Raw genomic sequence first — 19230 nt, 5'->3', positions numbered from 1 at the left:
CATCTTACCGGTCGTCCGGCAAGAAGGTTGACAGCCATGGTCGACAAAGGTGACAACCGCGGTAAACAATCTTCCACCCGGTCGTCCGGGCAAACGTCTGGCTGGTCATCCGGGCAGACGACCGACCAACACCCATTCGAGCCATTCTAGCCCCCTCCAATTTGAGCTACCACTCTTTTTCCTTTTTCAAATCACAAGGGGTAATCTGTATTTTAAGCAAACTTTAGAAGGTGCATTTGTAATTTACCCTATTTTATTCTAATTACTTGGTTCTGAATCAGATTTCAATTAAACCTACCACAAATTGCTAAAAATTCCAAATTACACATTAACCTAGGCCATTTCGTGATCGGATGCCGATAAGACCTTCAATTTGCATACCAAAACAGAAATACAAACATATATTCTTACCATGAACATACATAGACTCCAATAACACATAGAATGCACAATTAATTCGTAATTTCACCTTAATTCCTTGTTAAGCATTCCTAATTATAGATTATATGCTAATCACAGGTCATGGTAGTTACATAGTTGTTTTTTGGATACATATCAATTAACTCATAAAGTCTCTATACTCTTTTGGCAAATGGATTAAAAGCCAGCTTGTTGACTTCTTGGTTTTTTTGAGTCATATCATTTCTTTATTTTTTTACATATTTTTTCAAAAAAAATAAAAAAAAAAAGCTAAAAAGTCACATTTTAGCATACTTTCCAAAATAGGCTCAAATTTAAGAGATACACATAATTACAGTATTACTAGCTGATGAAAAATAACATGTCACGTGCAACGCACGTGCCCAACCACTAGTGTATATATATATATATATATGCACACAAGGACGGATTTAGAATTCGAAATTTGAGAGATAAAAACACGTTTAACTTCTCATCTTTGAAAATTATATTACTAATTACTCCTATAATATATTTAAATTTTACAATTTTTGAGGTGCCACTGCACCTAGGGGTGTAAACGGTTTTGATTCGGTCGATATTGAGAGTATATTTAGTACTGAATCAATCCTTTCGATTTTTATAATTGAGAAATTGATATAGACTATATGCTACAGTTTAGTTTTATCGGTTTTGTCGGTTCGATGCAGAAAAAAAATTTACATGATATTTTAAAAGGTTTTATAGTAGATTATAGAATTTTACATTGAAAATAAATGAAGAAAATATATGAAAATTGCTCTATAAATGTTTTTTTTTCCTAATTTTTATCACAAAAGTATATTATATTAATTACTTCACATGTAATGTTCAAGAAATTATAATGTAAAAATATTTAAATATAATATTCGGTCAGTTCGGCTTGTATCAGTATAAAAAGTTTCAAAATCGAAACAGACGATATGTTATGAAAAACAAACTGAAAACTAAAATTTGAGATAGTTTCGATCAGCAGGCTTGATTTTATCAATTTTTCTTCCATCTCTAAGCGCACCCCTCACCCCCTGGATCCATCCTTGTGCGTAGCACATGCAAATGTACATGCAGGCATGCGCAATCCAAATACGCGTATTATGTACAAAACAAATGCTCTGGCCCTTTTCCCTCTCATACAGAGAAGTTGTAGCAGGGCCAACCAACTATACATTTCTCTTTTCTATTTTTAACTATCTTTCTTATACACTCTCCTCCATAAAATCCTCCCTCTTCATTCACGTCCACACACCCTTCTCTTATTATAATTTTCACTCACCCCCCAAAAACAATAATACCCACAAGTGAGAAACAAAAAAAACAATACAACTCTCTCTCCAACTTCCTTCTTGGATCGATGTGGATGATGTTGATGAAGCCTTCTCCTATGTATCGCTAATGGAGGAAAAATCAACACAACTTTCATTGCCAAACACAATCCATCGATCTGAGTAATGTGAAAGGAAAAAAACAAGATGGAAGCGCTAAGGGTGAAAGAATTGTTGTTGTTATGGTCAAGGTTGCAAAGTAGCCATATCACCCTCATAGGTGGTAATCACACCGCTGCCAGGTTCTGCACTCGCTAAATCAATCATTTCCCTTGGTTGCCGCTCCCACCTCCCTCTCGCTTGACGTTCTTTTTTTTCTAATCGTTGATCTCTTCTCCTTCAATTTCTTTCAATCTCCGCAATACTTTGTTATTTGCTCGTTATTTAGCTGATTTAATTGTTTTTCATTAGACAAACTTTGCAATCCAAAAATAACTTTTTTTAGCAATGGATTTGATTCATGGGATTCGAACAAAACATCACTCCCACAAAGTCATGAACCTATATAAAGATGGTATCGACCTAAGTGCCAATAATACCCAATTCTTGATAATTAGGCTGCCTGATTATTGGGTTTTGAAGCTGGTGATTCGACTCGTGCTTTTGGCGTTGGTAATTGTTTCATTCCCCTGGCATGGCTTAGTACTTGGTAAAGTTTCTTCAAGTTTTTCCATGTCTGCTAATATATCTAAGGCAGATCGTCAGGTTTCATTGAATTCAATCAATTTAGAGTTGTTACCATTAGTCTTTCGTGATTTAGAAAACGAAGGACTCTTAAAAATGGGTGATAGAGCACTGTTTGTTAACAGTGGCAATGAGGAAGCCATTTACAGTTCTCAAATGCTTAGCAACAATGAAATGGATTTGATTTCTTATTCAGATTTAGAGCGACAAAGCTCGATCCCAGGTGAGACATTCGACTTTGCTTTTGTCCATGACTTTAATGCAGCCAAGGAATTCATTGACAGGACCCTCAAGGTGGGCGGCGTTGCCACTGTCCAACTTAGTGAGGACCCTTTGCTCGCATTCCACAAGCCATCCAACTACAAAATTGTCTACCTTCGTCGATTTGATTCCAAAATTGTCGCCTTGCGAAAAACCGGCCATGCCATCACAAACTCATCCACGATAAGGAGGCTATGCGGTGTAACACCAGAGGAAAAGAAGGCAGCTCTTAAGAAACTTGAGGACGTACTGCTTGAACCGCCTAGAGCGGCTTCTGGGAAATCCAAAAGCTACCATACGCGAACTCGCTACTTGCCAGACTTAATAGGTGATTCTCTCGAAAGCTACCCACGTCGTGTTTTCATAGATGTTAGCTTGCCCGAAAATGATGATGATTCCATCGGTGATGCCGAATGGTTTGCCAAGCATTATCCGACAAGGAACAAGTATTTTGAGATGTACAAGATTGAGCCTGTAACGGAGGAATCTTCTGGCACGGAGGTGACACCGATCGGGATGTCGGATTGGTTGAAGAAGAATGTGAGGGAAGAGGAGTATGTGGTGATGAAGGCAGAGGCTGAAATGGTGGAGGATATGGTGAAAAGCAATGTTTTAGGGTTGGTGGATGAGCTCTTCATGGAGTGTAAGCATCAAAAAGTTAGTGGGATTAGCAAAAAAAGTAGAAGGGCATATTGGGAATGCTTGGCTTTATATGGAAGGTTAAAGGATGATGGCGTTGTGGTGCACCAATGGTGGGGTTGACAACTGGAAGAAATTTCAGACAGTGTATAGGTGGTTTAACAATTAGATCTATTAGTCTATCATCACCTAAGCCTCCCTAAAGAATTTTTTATTTGAAGGTCCTAAATTTGTAAAAGCCAGAATTTATTAAGGCCTCATTGTGATGTTTAATATGAGATTCTAAAAAAAAATTGGACCTGTATTGGAAAAGGAGAGAAAAGAGTGATACAGAGAGAAAAATGAGAGGAGAGATAAAGTGAGATGAGAGGTGACTGTACTTTGCTACTTTGTGTTTTGCTTGTGTAATCTTCATTGTCCTAGTTTTGGGGTTGTTATGATTATTTGGTTCTTTTTGTGTTTCAATAAAAAAACGTAATGCAAACTGAATTTTTTTAGAAAAACCATGATGTGTTTTAATGGTGGGGTTGACATAATTTTTATGCAGAAAACTTATGTGGTGGGAGTAACACTTATACTGTGTTTGGTTGGGAAATTTGGAGAGAGATTTGGAAAGGGAAAGGGAAAAGGTGTGTGAAACTAGGTGAAATGTAGGTACATTTTATTCACATTTCACCTAACTTTTCCCTTTCTCTTTTCAAATCCCTCCTCAAATCCTCCAACCAAACACAGCGTTAGTGAAATTACAAACTATAATGATGGGTTCATTGGTTTAAAATGCTAAAAATTATTATAGATATTTGAACGAATTACATTAACGGTTCTTATAGTTTGAGATTTGTGTCATTTTAATCATTAATTTTTTAATTATGACATATTTGATTTTGAATTTTGAATCTTGTTTCAAATAAAGATAATTGAAGATATCATTGCTTAATTTCAAGTACAAAATCGCCAATTTGATAAAATATAAACTAATTTGACAAAAAAAAATGTCAAAAAAATATTTTTTAATTTTTAAAAATTATTTCTACCCAATAAAGACAAAATTATGTAAAATTAATAAATCTTATAGACATTTATTCTATTTTTTTACCAAATTATGTTTTATTATGTGTTTGGATGATGATCATGTAATAGATGGTTGTTTTTATTTTCATTAAATTAGTTTCTATTCTGCCAAAATTCAAATATGGCGACAACTTTGATATCATTATTAAACCAATCCATTAAATCAAAAAATTCAAGACTAAAAACATTTCATATATTAAATATATCGATTACACATTAAAATCCTAACAACCATATATCCATTATATGATTCTCATCTAAACACATAATAAAAATTAATTTGATAAAAAAAAATGTCTAAAAGACTTATCATTTTTATATAATTTTATCTTTGGTGGGTAGAAATAATTTTTAAAAATTTAAAAATATTTTTTTGACATTTATTTTTATCAAATTAGTTTATATTTTATCAAATTGATGATTTTACCCTTAAAATTAAGCAATGATATCTTCAATTGTCCTTATTTGAAAAAATATTTAAAATTCAGGGTCAAATGTGTTACAATTGAAAATCGAGAATTAAAGTGACACGAGTCCCAAACTATAGTGACTGTTAATGTAATTCACCAAAGATGTTTTTGTATAAAAATTCCATTTATATTATATAACTAATTTCGTTCAAAATGGCGATAATGATAACGAGATCACAGAATATTGTTAATGCGTTTTTATATTTAAGTAAGAGTAAAAAATTTATTCTACTGCGATTTAATCCTAAAACAGTTTTCCTTTCCTAAAAGATATTCAAATTGCAAAATTTATGCTACACATGCCTAAAATGTGAGAATTGATATGAATAAAAATTCAGTCAAAAGTCAAAATACAATGTAAAAGAACAAACACAGTTCTAAATCTTCATCTTGTTCTCTAAAATGTCTTAACTTTAACCCCCTTCTTTCCAAAATCCAAACCCAAGCTGTGCAGCAGTTATTCTAAATCCTCTTATATAAGGTTAACAAAAATCTATTAATTAAAATCTAAAAATGGTCATCTTGGATTTATTTTATTTTTTGTATTTTGTGAACTTTATTTTTAATTTAGACCTTTTTTTAGATGCTTCTATTTTAAAGACACCTAAATTGCACCCAAAAAATAAGAAAAAAAAGGTAAACTCTTGTGTAGTTTTTATTAATGACATGTCTAAATCATTACTAATTTCAATATGAATTTGAAAAGAAAAGGAAAAAGAATACTTTATTTGCATTTTTTGTTTTCTTTTTCAAAATTTTACCTAAATTTATTATCCAAATACAATCAAAATTGACACTAATTTTCTCTAGGCAAAATTGGATTCCAATGGAAGCAGTTTTCATTGTTGTGGTAGAGTTGCTTCACAGAGTTAATTTGCCCTAGTTTGTCCTTCTTTTTTATGAGAACCATCATGGACCTTAAAAAAGAAGGATTATCTAATTTTAATATTACCCCTAGTCTGATAATATATATGTATATATATATATATATAATGTGATATGAGATTAAATTATAAATGAAGTTAATATGTTAGAAATTAAGTTTAAAAATTTTGGAAATTACACATAGTTTTTTTGTTAGGAATGTGGTTAAGTTAAAATAAAGTGTAGAGAGAAAGAGAAGAAAACGAAGGAATACTTGATCATTTTACATTTTTTTTTATTAATTGTGTTTAAAAATTAATTATTGATTGATGATTTTGTTTATCATTTCATACTTTAATACAGTACTTATAAAGTTTATCATTAATTTGTAAATATTTTTTTTTAAATATACACTAACATGTAAATTCTTCTGTAAAATTATTCATAATTATGGAAGACAAGTGCCCTACTTACCAAGTGCAACCAAAAATCATAAAAAATAATAGCAAAATTTATTTTATCTGGTTTTGGTTTAGTTTTGGAACATTTTACCTCTATCTTTTAAAAATAATCATTTTTTTGGGCATAGTGCAATCTTAGTGATTGAAAACAATTCAAATAGAAAATAAAGTATAACAATTCTTGATATCTATATATTTGATATTGAATACGCGTTGATATTCTTTTCAATATTCTAGTGGCATAATACAAAATTGAAAAAATCATGCTTCTAATTATTTTAACAAATTTTGATAGTATCTTAACCTTTGTAAACAATAAAATGGATTGAGAACAAGTATAAAAGTGATACGAACACACTTATATTATTGAAATAAGATGAAAGTATAATATTAGAAATACTAACATATGGTCACACTCTTCTAAGCAAATAGAGCAAAGCATGTACAAATACAATTAGCACTCTCACTCAAGATTCACTAATATTTTTCTAGATAATGTCTTCATTTTGAGCTGCTGCTTATATAGACAGTTGATGCCAGATTTGAAACCATTTGATATCTGAAGAGATAAGGTTGTTAATCAGATCACATGGGATGTTTGATAAGAAATCTGCTTTATCAAGCATCTTTATTTTTTGCAGGTTGTCAAGTATCTTTGCTTTTAGCAGTTTGTTGTTTTGAGGAAATTATTGCAGTCACAGGTTATTGAGATCAATTCCTTAACTTGTCAGAGTAACCCTCATCAAGGTTCCATGTAGAAAAATGGGTTGGAGATGTTGGTGGACTTACAGATATTGTCTGGTTTTGGTTGGAAAATTGTGGGAGAGTTTACAATATTTCTTCATCGAAATCAAAAGCAATTTCTTCTTCCACCATCTGAATGTTTACAAATTAATAATAAACTTTATAACTATTAAAGTATGAAATGATAAATTTTATCACCTAAGCAGTAGTTTCCCCAATTTTATATACCTTCAAGAAGTAACAACAAAACACTCTAAATAGCACTTGTTAAATAATGAGTTTTATCTTTATTTGTTTTTATGAATATGTTTAATGGGTGATTCTATTTGTACCTAAATAGCAACTCAGTACGTCTAATTAAAATTTTAAAATTCTAGTTCCTATTATACACTAATGTAAATTTACTAATAAGAACAATACACATTAAATCTTAAAATAAAATATTATTATTTTTTTCTCGTGACACAACTTAATTACTTATATGTATTCTTTATATTCAATTCTCTAAATCTTCTCTCAAGTTTTAATTATTTTCTTTTCATCTTTTTCCTCACTCCAAAACTGTAATCTACCTCCAAAACTTATCATCAATATCATTATTTTTTATTGTGTTGTTACCTGTAAACAAAAGAAAATTTGAAAAGAATCAAACATTGAATGACAATATAATCAAAAGTATTTTTTAAAACAATTCATTAAAAAAAAGAAACAAGTATTTATATAAATGTATAAAAATAATAATTAAAAGTATTTATGTCGTGGTTTTCTCTTGGAGCATTTAGTTCTTGGAAAAGGAATTGCATTATAAACTGAGAATGCTTCCCTTCCAGAATCTCAGCTATGGGAGTTGAAGTAATCATAGCATCATCAGATACACTCGTGCATTGTCTTTTCTGTAAGCCCTTAACATCCTTCTTATTTTATTTTTATTTTTTAAGTAATCCAGCAATAGATGAAAATAATAATGAAAAGTGTTTTGTCATTTGAATTCATTTGTTTATTATTGAAATGTATCATAAATTATGATTTTATCTTAAAATGTAATTTGTGAAAAAAAAAATATATTGAGAATAAATTATAATCTTAAATAATATAGGAGTTGTTTGGGGTGTCCTAAATAAGTGCACTTTTTGTCTTTTTAGACTAAAAAATTGAAGAAAAAAAATATAGATATTTGGGTTAACTTTTTAACTTTTTATGAAAAAATGTATATTAAAAAATTATATAAATTAGTATGTAGGGGAAAATTAAGATTGAGAGTTATACAGCCGTAATTTTTGACTTTTGATGAATAGTGATAACTTTTTAACTTTTTGAATAACTTTTTTATTTTTTAACTTTTTTTCAACTTGTCAAACTTGATCTTAATACTAGAATACTAAAAAGTTGAATATACTAAATTTTATTTATTTATTTATTTGGTGCAAAAAAAATTCCCCATGTTTAATAGAGCATCCAAACAAGTCAACTGGTCACCGTGGTTTTAGACGTCGAGTTGGGCTGAGCCCAATTTCATACACATACAAAAGTTAATATATATACACATGATCTCCCCAAAAATACATATTCATATATATAGACAAAAAAAAATTAATAATCATTAAATTAAAAGCAAACTTTTGTTTTTAAAAAATTGAAATTGACTTTTTTTTTTTCCTCAAAATTTTTAGGATTATCTAATTTAGACAGATTTAATAATAAATTATCAATATGTCATAATAGTTGAACTTAAATTTCATTAAGTTCTAATAAAATCGTCACTAAAAATAATTTTTTGTGACTATTTTTTACATGTCACTAAAAATTGACAATTAGTAACTTTTAGTTGTCAAAGTTTTTATAAATTGAAAGTTGAAAATTAGTTATTTTTTTGTGACGATTTTTTTAAATTGTCTCTAAAATTTATAATTAGGTCTCGTTTGGAAACATGCTAATTTAGTAACTTTTTGGCTATTTGGCTAAAATATGAGCTAAACAAAACTAGTATGTTTATGATGACTTTTTGACTTTTTACGAAAAGAAGTGCAAAAAGTAGAGAGTAAAGAGAATCTTTGACTTTTTTGTATGGGTTGTTGGCTTTTTGACCTTTTTTGTAATTTTTTGACTTTTTGGCTAAACTGGTCTGTTGCCAAACGAGGCCTAATGACATTTTTTATGACAATTTTTAAATTATCGCTGGAAATTAATAATTAGTGACTTTTTTTTAATAATATTTGATGAAAAATACTATTAATTATTATAGAACTTATTGGATAATAAGTTTACCTATTAAGACCTACATGTAAATTCTCTCAGATTTAAATGATAAAATTTTAAATATTATTTTTAAAAAAAATAACTAAAAACCAAAAAAGTAAACTTGTAAAATCCTTTGATAACTTATACTTAAGCATGCTTTTTCTTCCTTGTCATGCGTCTCAAATTTTCTCTGGGTACACAATTAAATTAGGGAAATTTAGTTATAAATTCATTTTACCTTCCTTTCATTGTTAAAAGGATTAAGAAAAAAATTATACTTTCTAAACTCCTTCATAATTATAAAATCTTGCATAAAGGACAAAATTTGTTATTTAAATATTTTATAGGACTATTATACCCTCAATTTCTGCATATATAATCAGCTTCGTCATCAACTGTATCATAATCACCATAGTTGCATCTTCCAAGTTTCAGCAGAAGGTCGTCGACAAGCCGCCGCCATAGTAGCGTCTTCCAAGCTTCAGCAGAAGGTCCTCTCTTCATTTTCATAATCAACAACGATGAGGCTTTGAGTATGTTGAAATTAAATGAGGATGTCGTTGGAGATTTGAAAGCTAGGGTTTCGGAGCAGATGGAGATTCGGAGTGCGGTGGAGATGGCTTAATTGGAAGCGGAGAAGAAACATGATGAGGTTGTTGATGAGATGCTAGCGATGTTGAATGCGAAGGCTGAAGCTTCGAGATTGAAAGAAATTGAACAGGAGGTTGGGAAGGATGTGGATGAGGAACAGTAGAATATATGTATATATATATATATATATATATTTGTGTGTATGAGTGTTCTTGAACACATGTATTCTTTTTCATTAAAATGTGTGATTGTTGATCGAGTTTTAGAAGTTTTTCGTTTCAATTAGATATGTGGATTTGTTGATTAATTTGTTTTGTTTTTGTTTGTTTTTTTTTTTAAATTTTTTTTCTTAATTAGATATGTTGATTTGTTGATTAATTTGTTTTGTTTTTGTTTGTTTGTTTGTTTTTGATTTATTTTTGTTGTTTTTTATCTAATTTCATTTGACAGAACCAGAGTAAAATTTTACTCTGGTTCTATTGTTCTATTTTTTTCATTTGACAGAACCAGAGTAAAATTTTACTCTGGTTCTATTGTTCTATTTTTTTCATTTGACAGAATCAGAGTAAAATTTTACTTTTATATAGAGTAAAATTTTACTTTTGTGTAGAGTCTAACATTTTATTAGTTTTTCAAAGTAAAATTTTACTTTTAGTTTCAGAGTGTAACATTTTACTCTTATTCAGAGTAAAATTTTACTTTTATACAGAGTAAAATTTTACTTTTAGTTTCAAAATGTAAAATTTTACTTTCATACAGAGTAAAATTTTACTTTCATACAGAGTAAAATTTTACATGTAGTTTCAGAATGTAAAATTTTACTTTTATACAGTGTAAAATTTTACTCTGAAATATATAGTAAAGATGGCTTAATAGGAGAGCTGATAGATATGAGAGTAATATAGTAAAAAAAACAAGTTTTAAAATATTAGGGGATTTTGAAAGTACTTATATAATTCTTATTCTTTTGAAAGACAAATTAGATAGTGAGGGGGCTATCACCAAATCTCCCATTAAATTAAAGAAATTCAATCCTGTGATACGGAGAATTTAAAACAGGAAAGATGGAAAGAAAAAGAGAATCCTTGCTTAGATTGAGCCTAGGGTTTAATTATACTCTCACATTTCAACTACGTAATATTGATGGGTAAATATTAGGCTGGCTTTGAGTGATCCATTGTGGACATGTGATTATGTAAGACATGAACTAATAGGTGTTAAGGGATTAGTTGGGCAGAAATTCTTGATGCCTTGAATGGTTTGAATTTGTGTTCACCGGTTGATTGGCTGAACGATCACCTGAACGACCGGATAAAACACTTGTCTATTGCGGTTGTCACCTCATCAACCATGGCTGTCACCTTGTTTACTAGACGACCGGCAAAATAAAATTCGAACCATTCGAGACTATCTCAAATTCAAGATATGTAACATTTCTCTTACTTGAGCCAGTCAAAACTCAAACCATATTAGACACAGTCTCGAATGTAATGCAAAATGGGTTGACTGTGAAATAGGGACATAAATCAACGACTTTAGAAAGAATTTGCACCAATCTAAGTCAAGTAGGGACATAAATCAACGAGTCTTCCAATCATATGATGCATCCATATGAGAGTTATAATTAACAAGATAGATAAGGACATGTGTAAGAGTAACAAATAAAAAGAATTTTGCACTAGTGTGAATCACTCCTAATCATGTAAGATTCAAGTTATAAATATTACACAGTTCAATTCAGAAGATAAATCAATAGAAAGGAAAATGCTAGAGGTCCCAAATTTTTTACCAAATAAATGACTAAATGTCTCACATGGGTGTGGGGTCTACAAAATTGCGGACCCCACACCCATGTGAGACATTTGATCATTTGTTTGGTAGAAAATTTGGTGTTCCTAACATTATCCTATCTTGTCTAACAATTACTAATGACAAAAAAGTAAATTATTAAACCAATGACTACAATCTATTAAAGACGAGTCCATTTTCTCCCACAATTTTGAGCACACTTTAGTGTATGCATATACTTCTAGTAAATATCTCATCTAAACCAATGATGATAAATTCTATGTGCATATAAAGTTATGAATCCACAAAAAAGAAGAGTTCAATCTGCGTAGATTCTAACAACTTATAATAGTGACAAGGGCAATATCCACCTCCTTCTATGCTAACACCCCATTCGTTAGGGAGATTTGATTATCTAACATAACTAATATTAAAATTCTCTAGTGAGATTAGACAACATATCTCAAACTCTCCTGCAAGTAACATGTTTTTTTTTTTTTTTTCACAAATAGTAGAAAAGGAATGTGGAAAAAATTTGTATCACACAATAACAAACTTGAATTTTGACATCACATCTCATATCCCATCATCACTTACACATAGTATCAGTATTCAAATATAGTACTCCCTCCGTCCCAAAATAATGGTCCCTTTTGGGGAATCTAACTTTTTTTGGTAGTACAATTATTGCATTTGAAAAAAATTAATTTTTCAAAATTATCCTTTTGATAGTATATTTTTTGGGAATATCAATGTTATTATTGTACTTTTTATATTGTTTATTAATTTAAAAGAAGGGCAAAATGAAAAATTTATATTATTTTTGTACTTGATTTTTGAAGAGTGACTAATATTTTGGGACAATAAAAAATGGAATAAGGGACTAATATTTTGGGACGGAGGGAGTAAAATATATCATCTATATATAGTAGCTATCAAATTATGTTAGATTAGTATTTACATTTGAATAGTGAAATTTACTATCTCTTATAATTTCATTATTAATTGGTGATATTATTTGTCAATGATAACGTGACATTATCATTATACATATTTTTTAGGCTTAAATTGGTTGTGGCAAGAAAGTAAGTTTATTGGCTAAAAAATATTCTTCTTAACTCAAATTTTTTTTGGATAAATTACAAATACACTCCCTGAGGTTTGCTTAAAATACGAATTGTCCCATGTGATTTGGAAAATTACAAATACCTCCCCTGTCAGAATTTTTTATTTAATAAAATTAATTAAAAAAATAAAATTTCTAACTGTTTACCTATACAATAATAAAATTATCTGAATTATTAATTGAAATAAAATTTTAACATTATTAAAAACTGTTAATTAACTTGATAATTTATTAATAAAAGGACATATTTGTTGTAAAATTAGAAACCTTAGGGGGCATAATGTAATTTCTAAAACTGCAAGGGATAATTTGTAATTTAAGTAAATATCAAAGAGTGTGTTTGTAATTTACCTTTTTTTTTGGATGACCAGTGTTCAAGCTAACTTGTGCACACCTCAAGTAGTCTATAGACCCACGCAAAGTGTCTTTCTAAGTGAATCGGGCAGACATGACTTCAAAGAATTGATAGCACCTAATGAAATTTGAATCTGAGACTTGAAGGGAAGCAGATCCTAAGTTGCACCCATTAAACCAACCTTGGGATTCTTCTTAACTTATTTGACAAATTTATTTTCTGTAAAAAAAATTTACTTTACTATAAAAATTTATTAGAAGAATAAATAATAATAATAATAATAAAAGAATTTATAAAACAAACTAGCTGGTCCTTTTTTCATTGTAGAGTTCACATGCATATCCAAACAAACAAATTAATTAATTAATACACCATCCTCGAATACCTATTATACAAAATACTTCATCTTGTACACTACTATCATTTCCATAATACACATATTATTCATATGACCACCAAACATTATGAGATAAAATCTACCAATCACTCCTTCAAACAGAGAGCTAATAGACAGAAACAGAGCACACTAAAAACCTAGTTACAGAGCTCACGAGCAATCCCCAATCGAGAATTCACAGTATCAAATAGGATCCTAAGGTTCTGCTGCTGCAAATTCGCAATCACATTCAACACCGAGTTCACATTGCTCGGCGCAGCCGCCATTGCCAAGCACGCCAACGACCCGGCACTGCTATGAATCAAACTATTCTCCATTGGCAACACCAAATTCATGCCCGTGAATCGAAACGTGATCGCCGGAACTACGTTTTCGTTGCTGGCAGAAAAACACGTGTCGAACGCCCCCAACGACGAAAACGGGCCTTGTACCTGTTTTCGGAACTCGTCTCGGATCGCATTGTAGGCGGGTTCAACGAATCGGGTTATAACCGTGCCTGAATCGATTATTGTGCCTGCCCCGGTGTTCGGGTCGAATGCTAGGAGTTCTGGGGCTATGGGGACGCTAACCCGGCCCACATTGACTCCGATGAGGTTAACGTAGTAGAGTGATGGGCGGTGCGGGTTGTGGAGAAGTGGGGTGGTTTTTATGTTGGTGGGTTGACCCGTGGGGCCAAGTTTTAGAGATCCGGAAAAGTAGTATGATTTGAAACTGGGTAAACAGTATGAGAATATACCGGAGTAGAGTGACTCCGATTGGGAGAGTAGTGACATGGGTCCACGGCCCAGGCCCAATAGGCCTTGGGGTGGGACGGACTTGCCGGAGACTGTGTTGATGCATCCGAAAGCGAAATTCGGAATCACATCCGTGGCTAAGCTTAGGGCATCGTGAGAGAGAAGAGCGGAGATCGAAGAATCACCACCGTAGGACTGGTTGAAAAGGCACGGGCTTGAGCCTGTGGCTGGGCAGGAGAGCCCGTGGACCTGGTTGCATTCGGGCATGGAGCAATCCGATGACCCGTAAGTCGAGGAAGTGCCCGGGGCGAACATAGTGGACGAGCAACCAGTGCACCCGGAGCATGGGACCCACGCGGCATCATTGCTGGTGTCGAGGACCATGAACATGAGTTGACCGGGAGTTCCGAGCTTGGCCCGAACCACATAGTTTCCAATGTTAAGGGCTTGTTGGCCCGAGGCTATCGGGACCTTGGTGGGCTTTTGGGCCACAAGGCTGGACAAGTAGGTGAGCCTTTCTGAGTCTTTGGAGGCCATGTTGAGGACTGTGTTGACCCATGATGATGAAGCAGGGTTTAGGGAAGAGAAGGGTGAGCATTTACTATAGATGTGAATGACTGAGAGGTCTGAGTTATCAGATTTAGCTTTTGAAGAAGCACATGGATCAAAAGCTATGGTGGTAGTGGTGGTTAAACACAGTAGAGCACCTAGGAGTAATGCAACAATGGATGAGTCCATGACTGGGACTTTCTACTGGGACAGCCCAGTTGTGAAGAGGGTGGTATGTTTGACAGAGGAGGGAGAGCATTATATATAAAATCTAGGAGACCATTAAATTACTAAAATGTCTATTTTTATTTTTTGTTTTGGTTCTCTTCTTTTTGGCTAAGGAGGGTATTTAAGACTATACACTTGGTAAGAATATATTAAATGATACTATATTATAGAATGTATAAAGCATAATAAAGGTACTACATTATAATAGGCTTGGTTTTGGGAAGTGAGTTTGTTTTTTTTTATTTTTTTGACTATTTTAATTTGGGGTTACAAAGTTTGATTTGGGAGGAATTTTTGGCTTTTTTGATTTTTTTAGTTTTTTTATAAGAGAAAGAATATAATGATTATAGGTTGGATGTGATATTTTATCTTATTGAGTTAAAAAATCTATTTTATTTTTTGTGGCTAAAATAGTTGCAAACCCACTTTCCAAACAGAGGATAAATATATTTTTTTTCCTAATAAGACCAAAATACCGTTTTATCTTTTTATCTATTTTTTATATCATTTTATAATTAACATATTAGATAATATTTAGCTAATGGCGGAATCCACCAATCATTTTTCTTTTAACCATATTTAACCAAATTTGCTCCATACAAAAAAGTGGTAAAAAATAAGACACAACAAAAAGTTGAAGGGGCAAAAACAAAAAATTAACATTTTTTTCTTCATAAATAAATTTATTATCAGAAAAAATTGATAAAGATTATCATCATACTACTACATATCAACTAATGTTTGAAGCAGGTGCCCACTATCCTGGCCTGGGCTCGGCCTGACCCATGTCGGGTCTCGCGAGCTCCCGTTAAAATTCGGGTCGAGACAGTCTGACCCGGCCTATTGGGCGGTGGGCCTGGGCTCAGGCTTGGGCAGGGCTTGAATATATTTATACTTTTTTATCAAAATTTTATTTTTTTTACCAAAAATTACACTGGGCCTCAGGCTGAGCTCTAAGTGGGCCTTGAGCGGGTTGATGGACTGGGCCTAAGATCTCGAGCTAGATTCAAGCCCAAGCCTAATCGAGTTGGGCACATCCCAAACCCAACCTATTTTTACACTCCTACACTTTTAGAATTTTTAGAGAAATTTATCAGGACCCAACTGGTTAATCGGTCGAACTCTTTCACTTGCTAAAATATCCATGTTAACCCTATAGGAAGGTGGTCCAAGTATTTGTTTCATACAAGTTTCTCTTAAGGTACATGGAAGATTTTTGGAATATTATTATGAAAATACAATGTTTTTTAGGATAATGATATATAAATATATATAATAAAAATATATATATAGAATGATATTGTCATTTTTGTTAAAAAACTTATATATTTAAATGATATAGGCCTCGTTTGGCAAAATTACCTTTTAGTCTAAAAGTTAAAAAGTCACAAAAAAAATAAAAAAGTCAACAATCTATATCAAAAAATCAAAAGATTTCATTTTTTCTCTACTTTTTATACATTTTTTTGTAAAAAATTAAAAAGTCATCCAAAAGATACTAATTTTTTTTAGGAAAATATTTGGTAGTTCAAAATTTTGTGGCTCAAAGGCTCAAATCTGTCAAAACGACGTCGTTTTACACTCAAAATCTGTCAAAACGACGTCGTTTTAAATGATTTGAGCCATTTGAGCCACAAAATTTTGAACTACCTAACATTGTTATTTTTTTTATATCATATTTTAACTAAAAAATCAAAAAATTATTAAAAAAAATTTATTTTCAAATCAGACTTGAATTACAAAAAAGTCATCACCATATTATTTCGATGCAAAATTTGCATAAAAATATAAATGCAATAATAATAATAATAATATATATATTTTTTTGGTTAAGAAACAATTAGCTGGGCTATAGGTAGACCAAACAAGTTGCTCAGAATGGGAATCAAAATTAATGTGAAGAGTGTGGTGGCAAGTAATAAAGTAACATAGAAATGACAAAATAGCTAATCATGTGATCTTTTCATGTTTGGGAGAGAGATCGGAACACACCAGAGTTTGGAATGTTGGAAAACAGCGAAGAAGCTCATATCCTATTATCTCTAGTGGTGGTGATGTTATATGTATTAATTAATATATTAATTAATATTATATTATTATTATTAATTTTACTTATTATTTAAATTATAAATATTTAAAAATTTAAAAATTATATCACATTATCTATTAATATATTAATTGATACATATAGTATGATTCTACTTTCCAATAGCATATGCTTCCAAATAATGAAAGAATGTCGTTATCTTTTAATGCTCCAAACTCCCTATTTTGACCCTCTTCTTTATGAAAAAAACACTTAAAATGCCACTTTGTGTGGATGGTGAAGTAGCCCAACATTTTTTGTGGTCCTAGAATATATGAAAATGAGATCTTATTTAATTAAGATTTTAAAAAAGTTGAGACGTTTGATAATAAGAATTTTTTTAAATTTTTTTTGTAGATTTTAGAAAATAGATTAAGTGATCAAATGGTTAAGTCACCTCTATATGGTTAATTTATTTGGCAAACGTCGAAAATTTTACTTTTTTATTTTTAACTAACTATACTGAGCTTCCCTAGGTATTTACATTAGAATGTATATTTTTATTTAATTAATCAGTGTAATTATGTCAAAATAGTAGAGGTTGTTGTATTTATTATTATTATTTTTTTCAAATCTCAGGAGAGCTTGGTGTAATTCACCAGCTATCTTTTTTTTGTCTTTTGTCTTAAGGGAATTATTTATTCTTTACATTTTTAGGGTTTTTCTAATTTAATAGTACCTAAAAGTCGAGTTTTTTGGAATATTTTTTAGAAAGTTCAATGATTTTTTTTTTCTTTAATATTAAAAACAGTTGCTAAACTAGATTGGAAAAGACTAGTGCTATTCAAACATAATTTTAAATTAGGAAAGACTCTTTATCTTCTCCCCCATTTCGAAATCATAATGGGTGATTTTTTGGATTGCATTGTATTTGTTTGACCCTAGTTGTGTTTCCAATCTCTTTTTTTGTATTAGACCAATTGATATTAAATATGGGGAGTCAATCTATAGTTTACCATAGAAACTAGACTCTAGCCTATCAACATTGTTACATGATTCTTTAATGGATTATTCTAGTATACACATCTTTAAAAGAGTGTGTATTATACACAAATTATAATATTTGTGGTATTGATTATTATAAATATCATAACTAAATATTTTTCAGTCATTACTAAAAAAACAATAAGTAACAACTAAAGACATTTTGGATCAAAACCAAAATAATAATCACAATTACTCATAACTAATGTGTATGAGTGATTTATGCACTATTAGGTGGAGTTCCGTAATCAAACTGGACTATATGGAAAACGAGATCTGCAAGATAGAGAACCAATGAGAGATGTGCGGTTGGGACTAGTCGGAAAACCCCTCTGACGTTAAAGTCAAGGAATTAGAGAGAATGGAGAATGAAAATGTAGAGAGACAGAGAGAGAGAGAGACAGAGAGAGAGAATAATTGTTTATGTAGTGGAATTTGAAGCCCAGACCATGGTCCATTCTAGAAAGAAGGTGGTTACGTAGTCATGCCTTACTCTTCAAGAGTTGTGTATCTTTCTCTGCTCTTTTGTCTTCTTTGTCTATTATGTGAACGTATTTGAGTAAAGGGAAAGAACAATGAGTCCTTTGCATGTGCATATGCTTAAGTCTGCAGGGTATGTTGCATGTCCCCTTGTAGATTGCATATTTTCTTCAAGCCATATCAATAAGGATGGAGTACCAAGATGACATGTCTCTCTCTGAAAAGGCAAGGTGTCTTCTACTCAACAGGGGTCGTACGTGTTTGGCCACATCCAAATAGAGATGGCAATTTGAACCCGGCCCGACAAGGACCCGGCCCCCTAACCCTGATTAAAATGGTTTTTTCCCGAAAAATACTCCCGACGGGCTGGGGATAGTATTCGAAAATGAATCCCCAACAATTTTCGAGCTGGGGACAATGATACGTTCCCCAACCCCAGCCTCGGCCTGTCCTCGTCCCTGTTTTCCTGAGCTAAAATTACTATTATACCTCTCTATTCATTCATATATATACCCTTCTATTGTATACCACTCTCTGTCTCTCTCTCTTTTCCCTCTACTCTCTCTTGCAGACTCACAGATCAACGGCTTCGATCCCTTCGCCGTCGTTCCTTACTTCGTCGCTGCCGCCGTAAATTCTATACATTATATATATTTTCATATACATATGTGTGTGTATTGATTATATGTTGCATTTACAAGTTTTTACCAATTCAAATAG

At 31.6% G+C, this 19230-nt stretch overlaps 2 protein-coding genes across 2 annotated transcripts; one reads left to right on the top strand and one right to left on the bottom strand.

Moving 5' to 3' along the window:
* Positions 1 to 1616: 1616 nt before the first annotated feature.
* On the top strand, positions 1617 to 3766 carry LOC114280351 (uncharacterized). Its single transcript, XM_028222711.2, has one exon. It carries the CDS (start codon positions 2208 to 2210, stop codon positions 3465 to 3467), a length of 1260 nt encoding a protein of 419 aa, XP_028078512.2. The 5' UTR covers positions 1617 to 2207; the 3' UTR covers positions 3468 to 3766.
* A 9575-nt stretch (positions 3767 to 13341) lies between these two features.
* Positions 13342 to 15082, bottom strand: LOC114280350 (Eukaryotic aspartyl protease family protein). Its single transcript, XM_028222710.2, has one exon. It carries the CDS (start codon positions 14919 to 14921, stop codon positions 13587 to 13589), a length of 1335 nt encoding a protein of 444 aa, XP_028078511.2. The 5' UTR covers positions 14922 to 15082; the 3' UTR covers positions 13342 to 13586.
* Between the last annotated feature and the right edge of the window lie 4148 nt (positions 15083 to 19230).

This window comes from Camellia sinensis, chromosome 6, assembly GCF_055761805.1.
Source record: "Camellia sinensis isolate YWXY chromosome 6, ASM5576180v1, whole genome shotgun sequence".
NCBI classification, from domain to species: Eukaryota; Viridiplantae; Streptophyta; class Magnoliopsida; order Ericales; family Theaceae; genus Camellia; species Camellia sinensis.
Note: the sequence above shows the minus strand (reverse complement) of the source record. Positions and strands in the feature narration are given on the sequence as shown.

What these genes read in the sequence shown, in the direction of transcription:
- LOC114280351 (XM_028222711.2), top strand. Translation starts at nt 2,208, where the DNA reads ATGGATTTGATTCATGGGATTCGAACAAAACATCACTCCCACAAAGTC.
- LOC114280350 (XM_028222710.2), bottom strand. Translation starts at nt 14,921, where the DNA reads ATGGACTCATCCATTGTTGCATTACTCCTAGGTGCTCTACTGTGTTTA.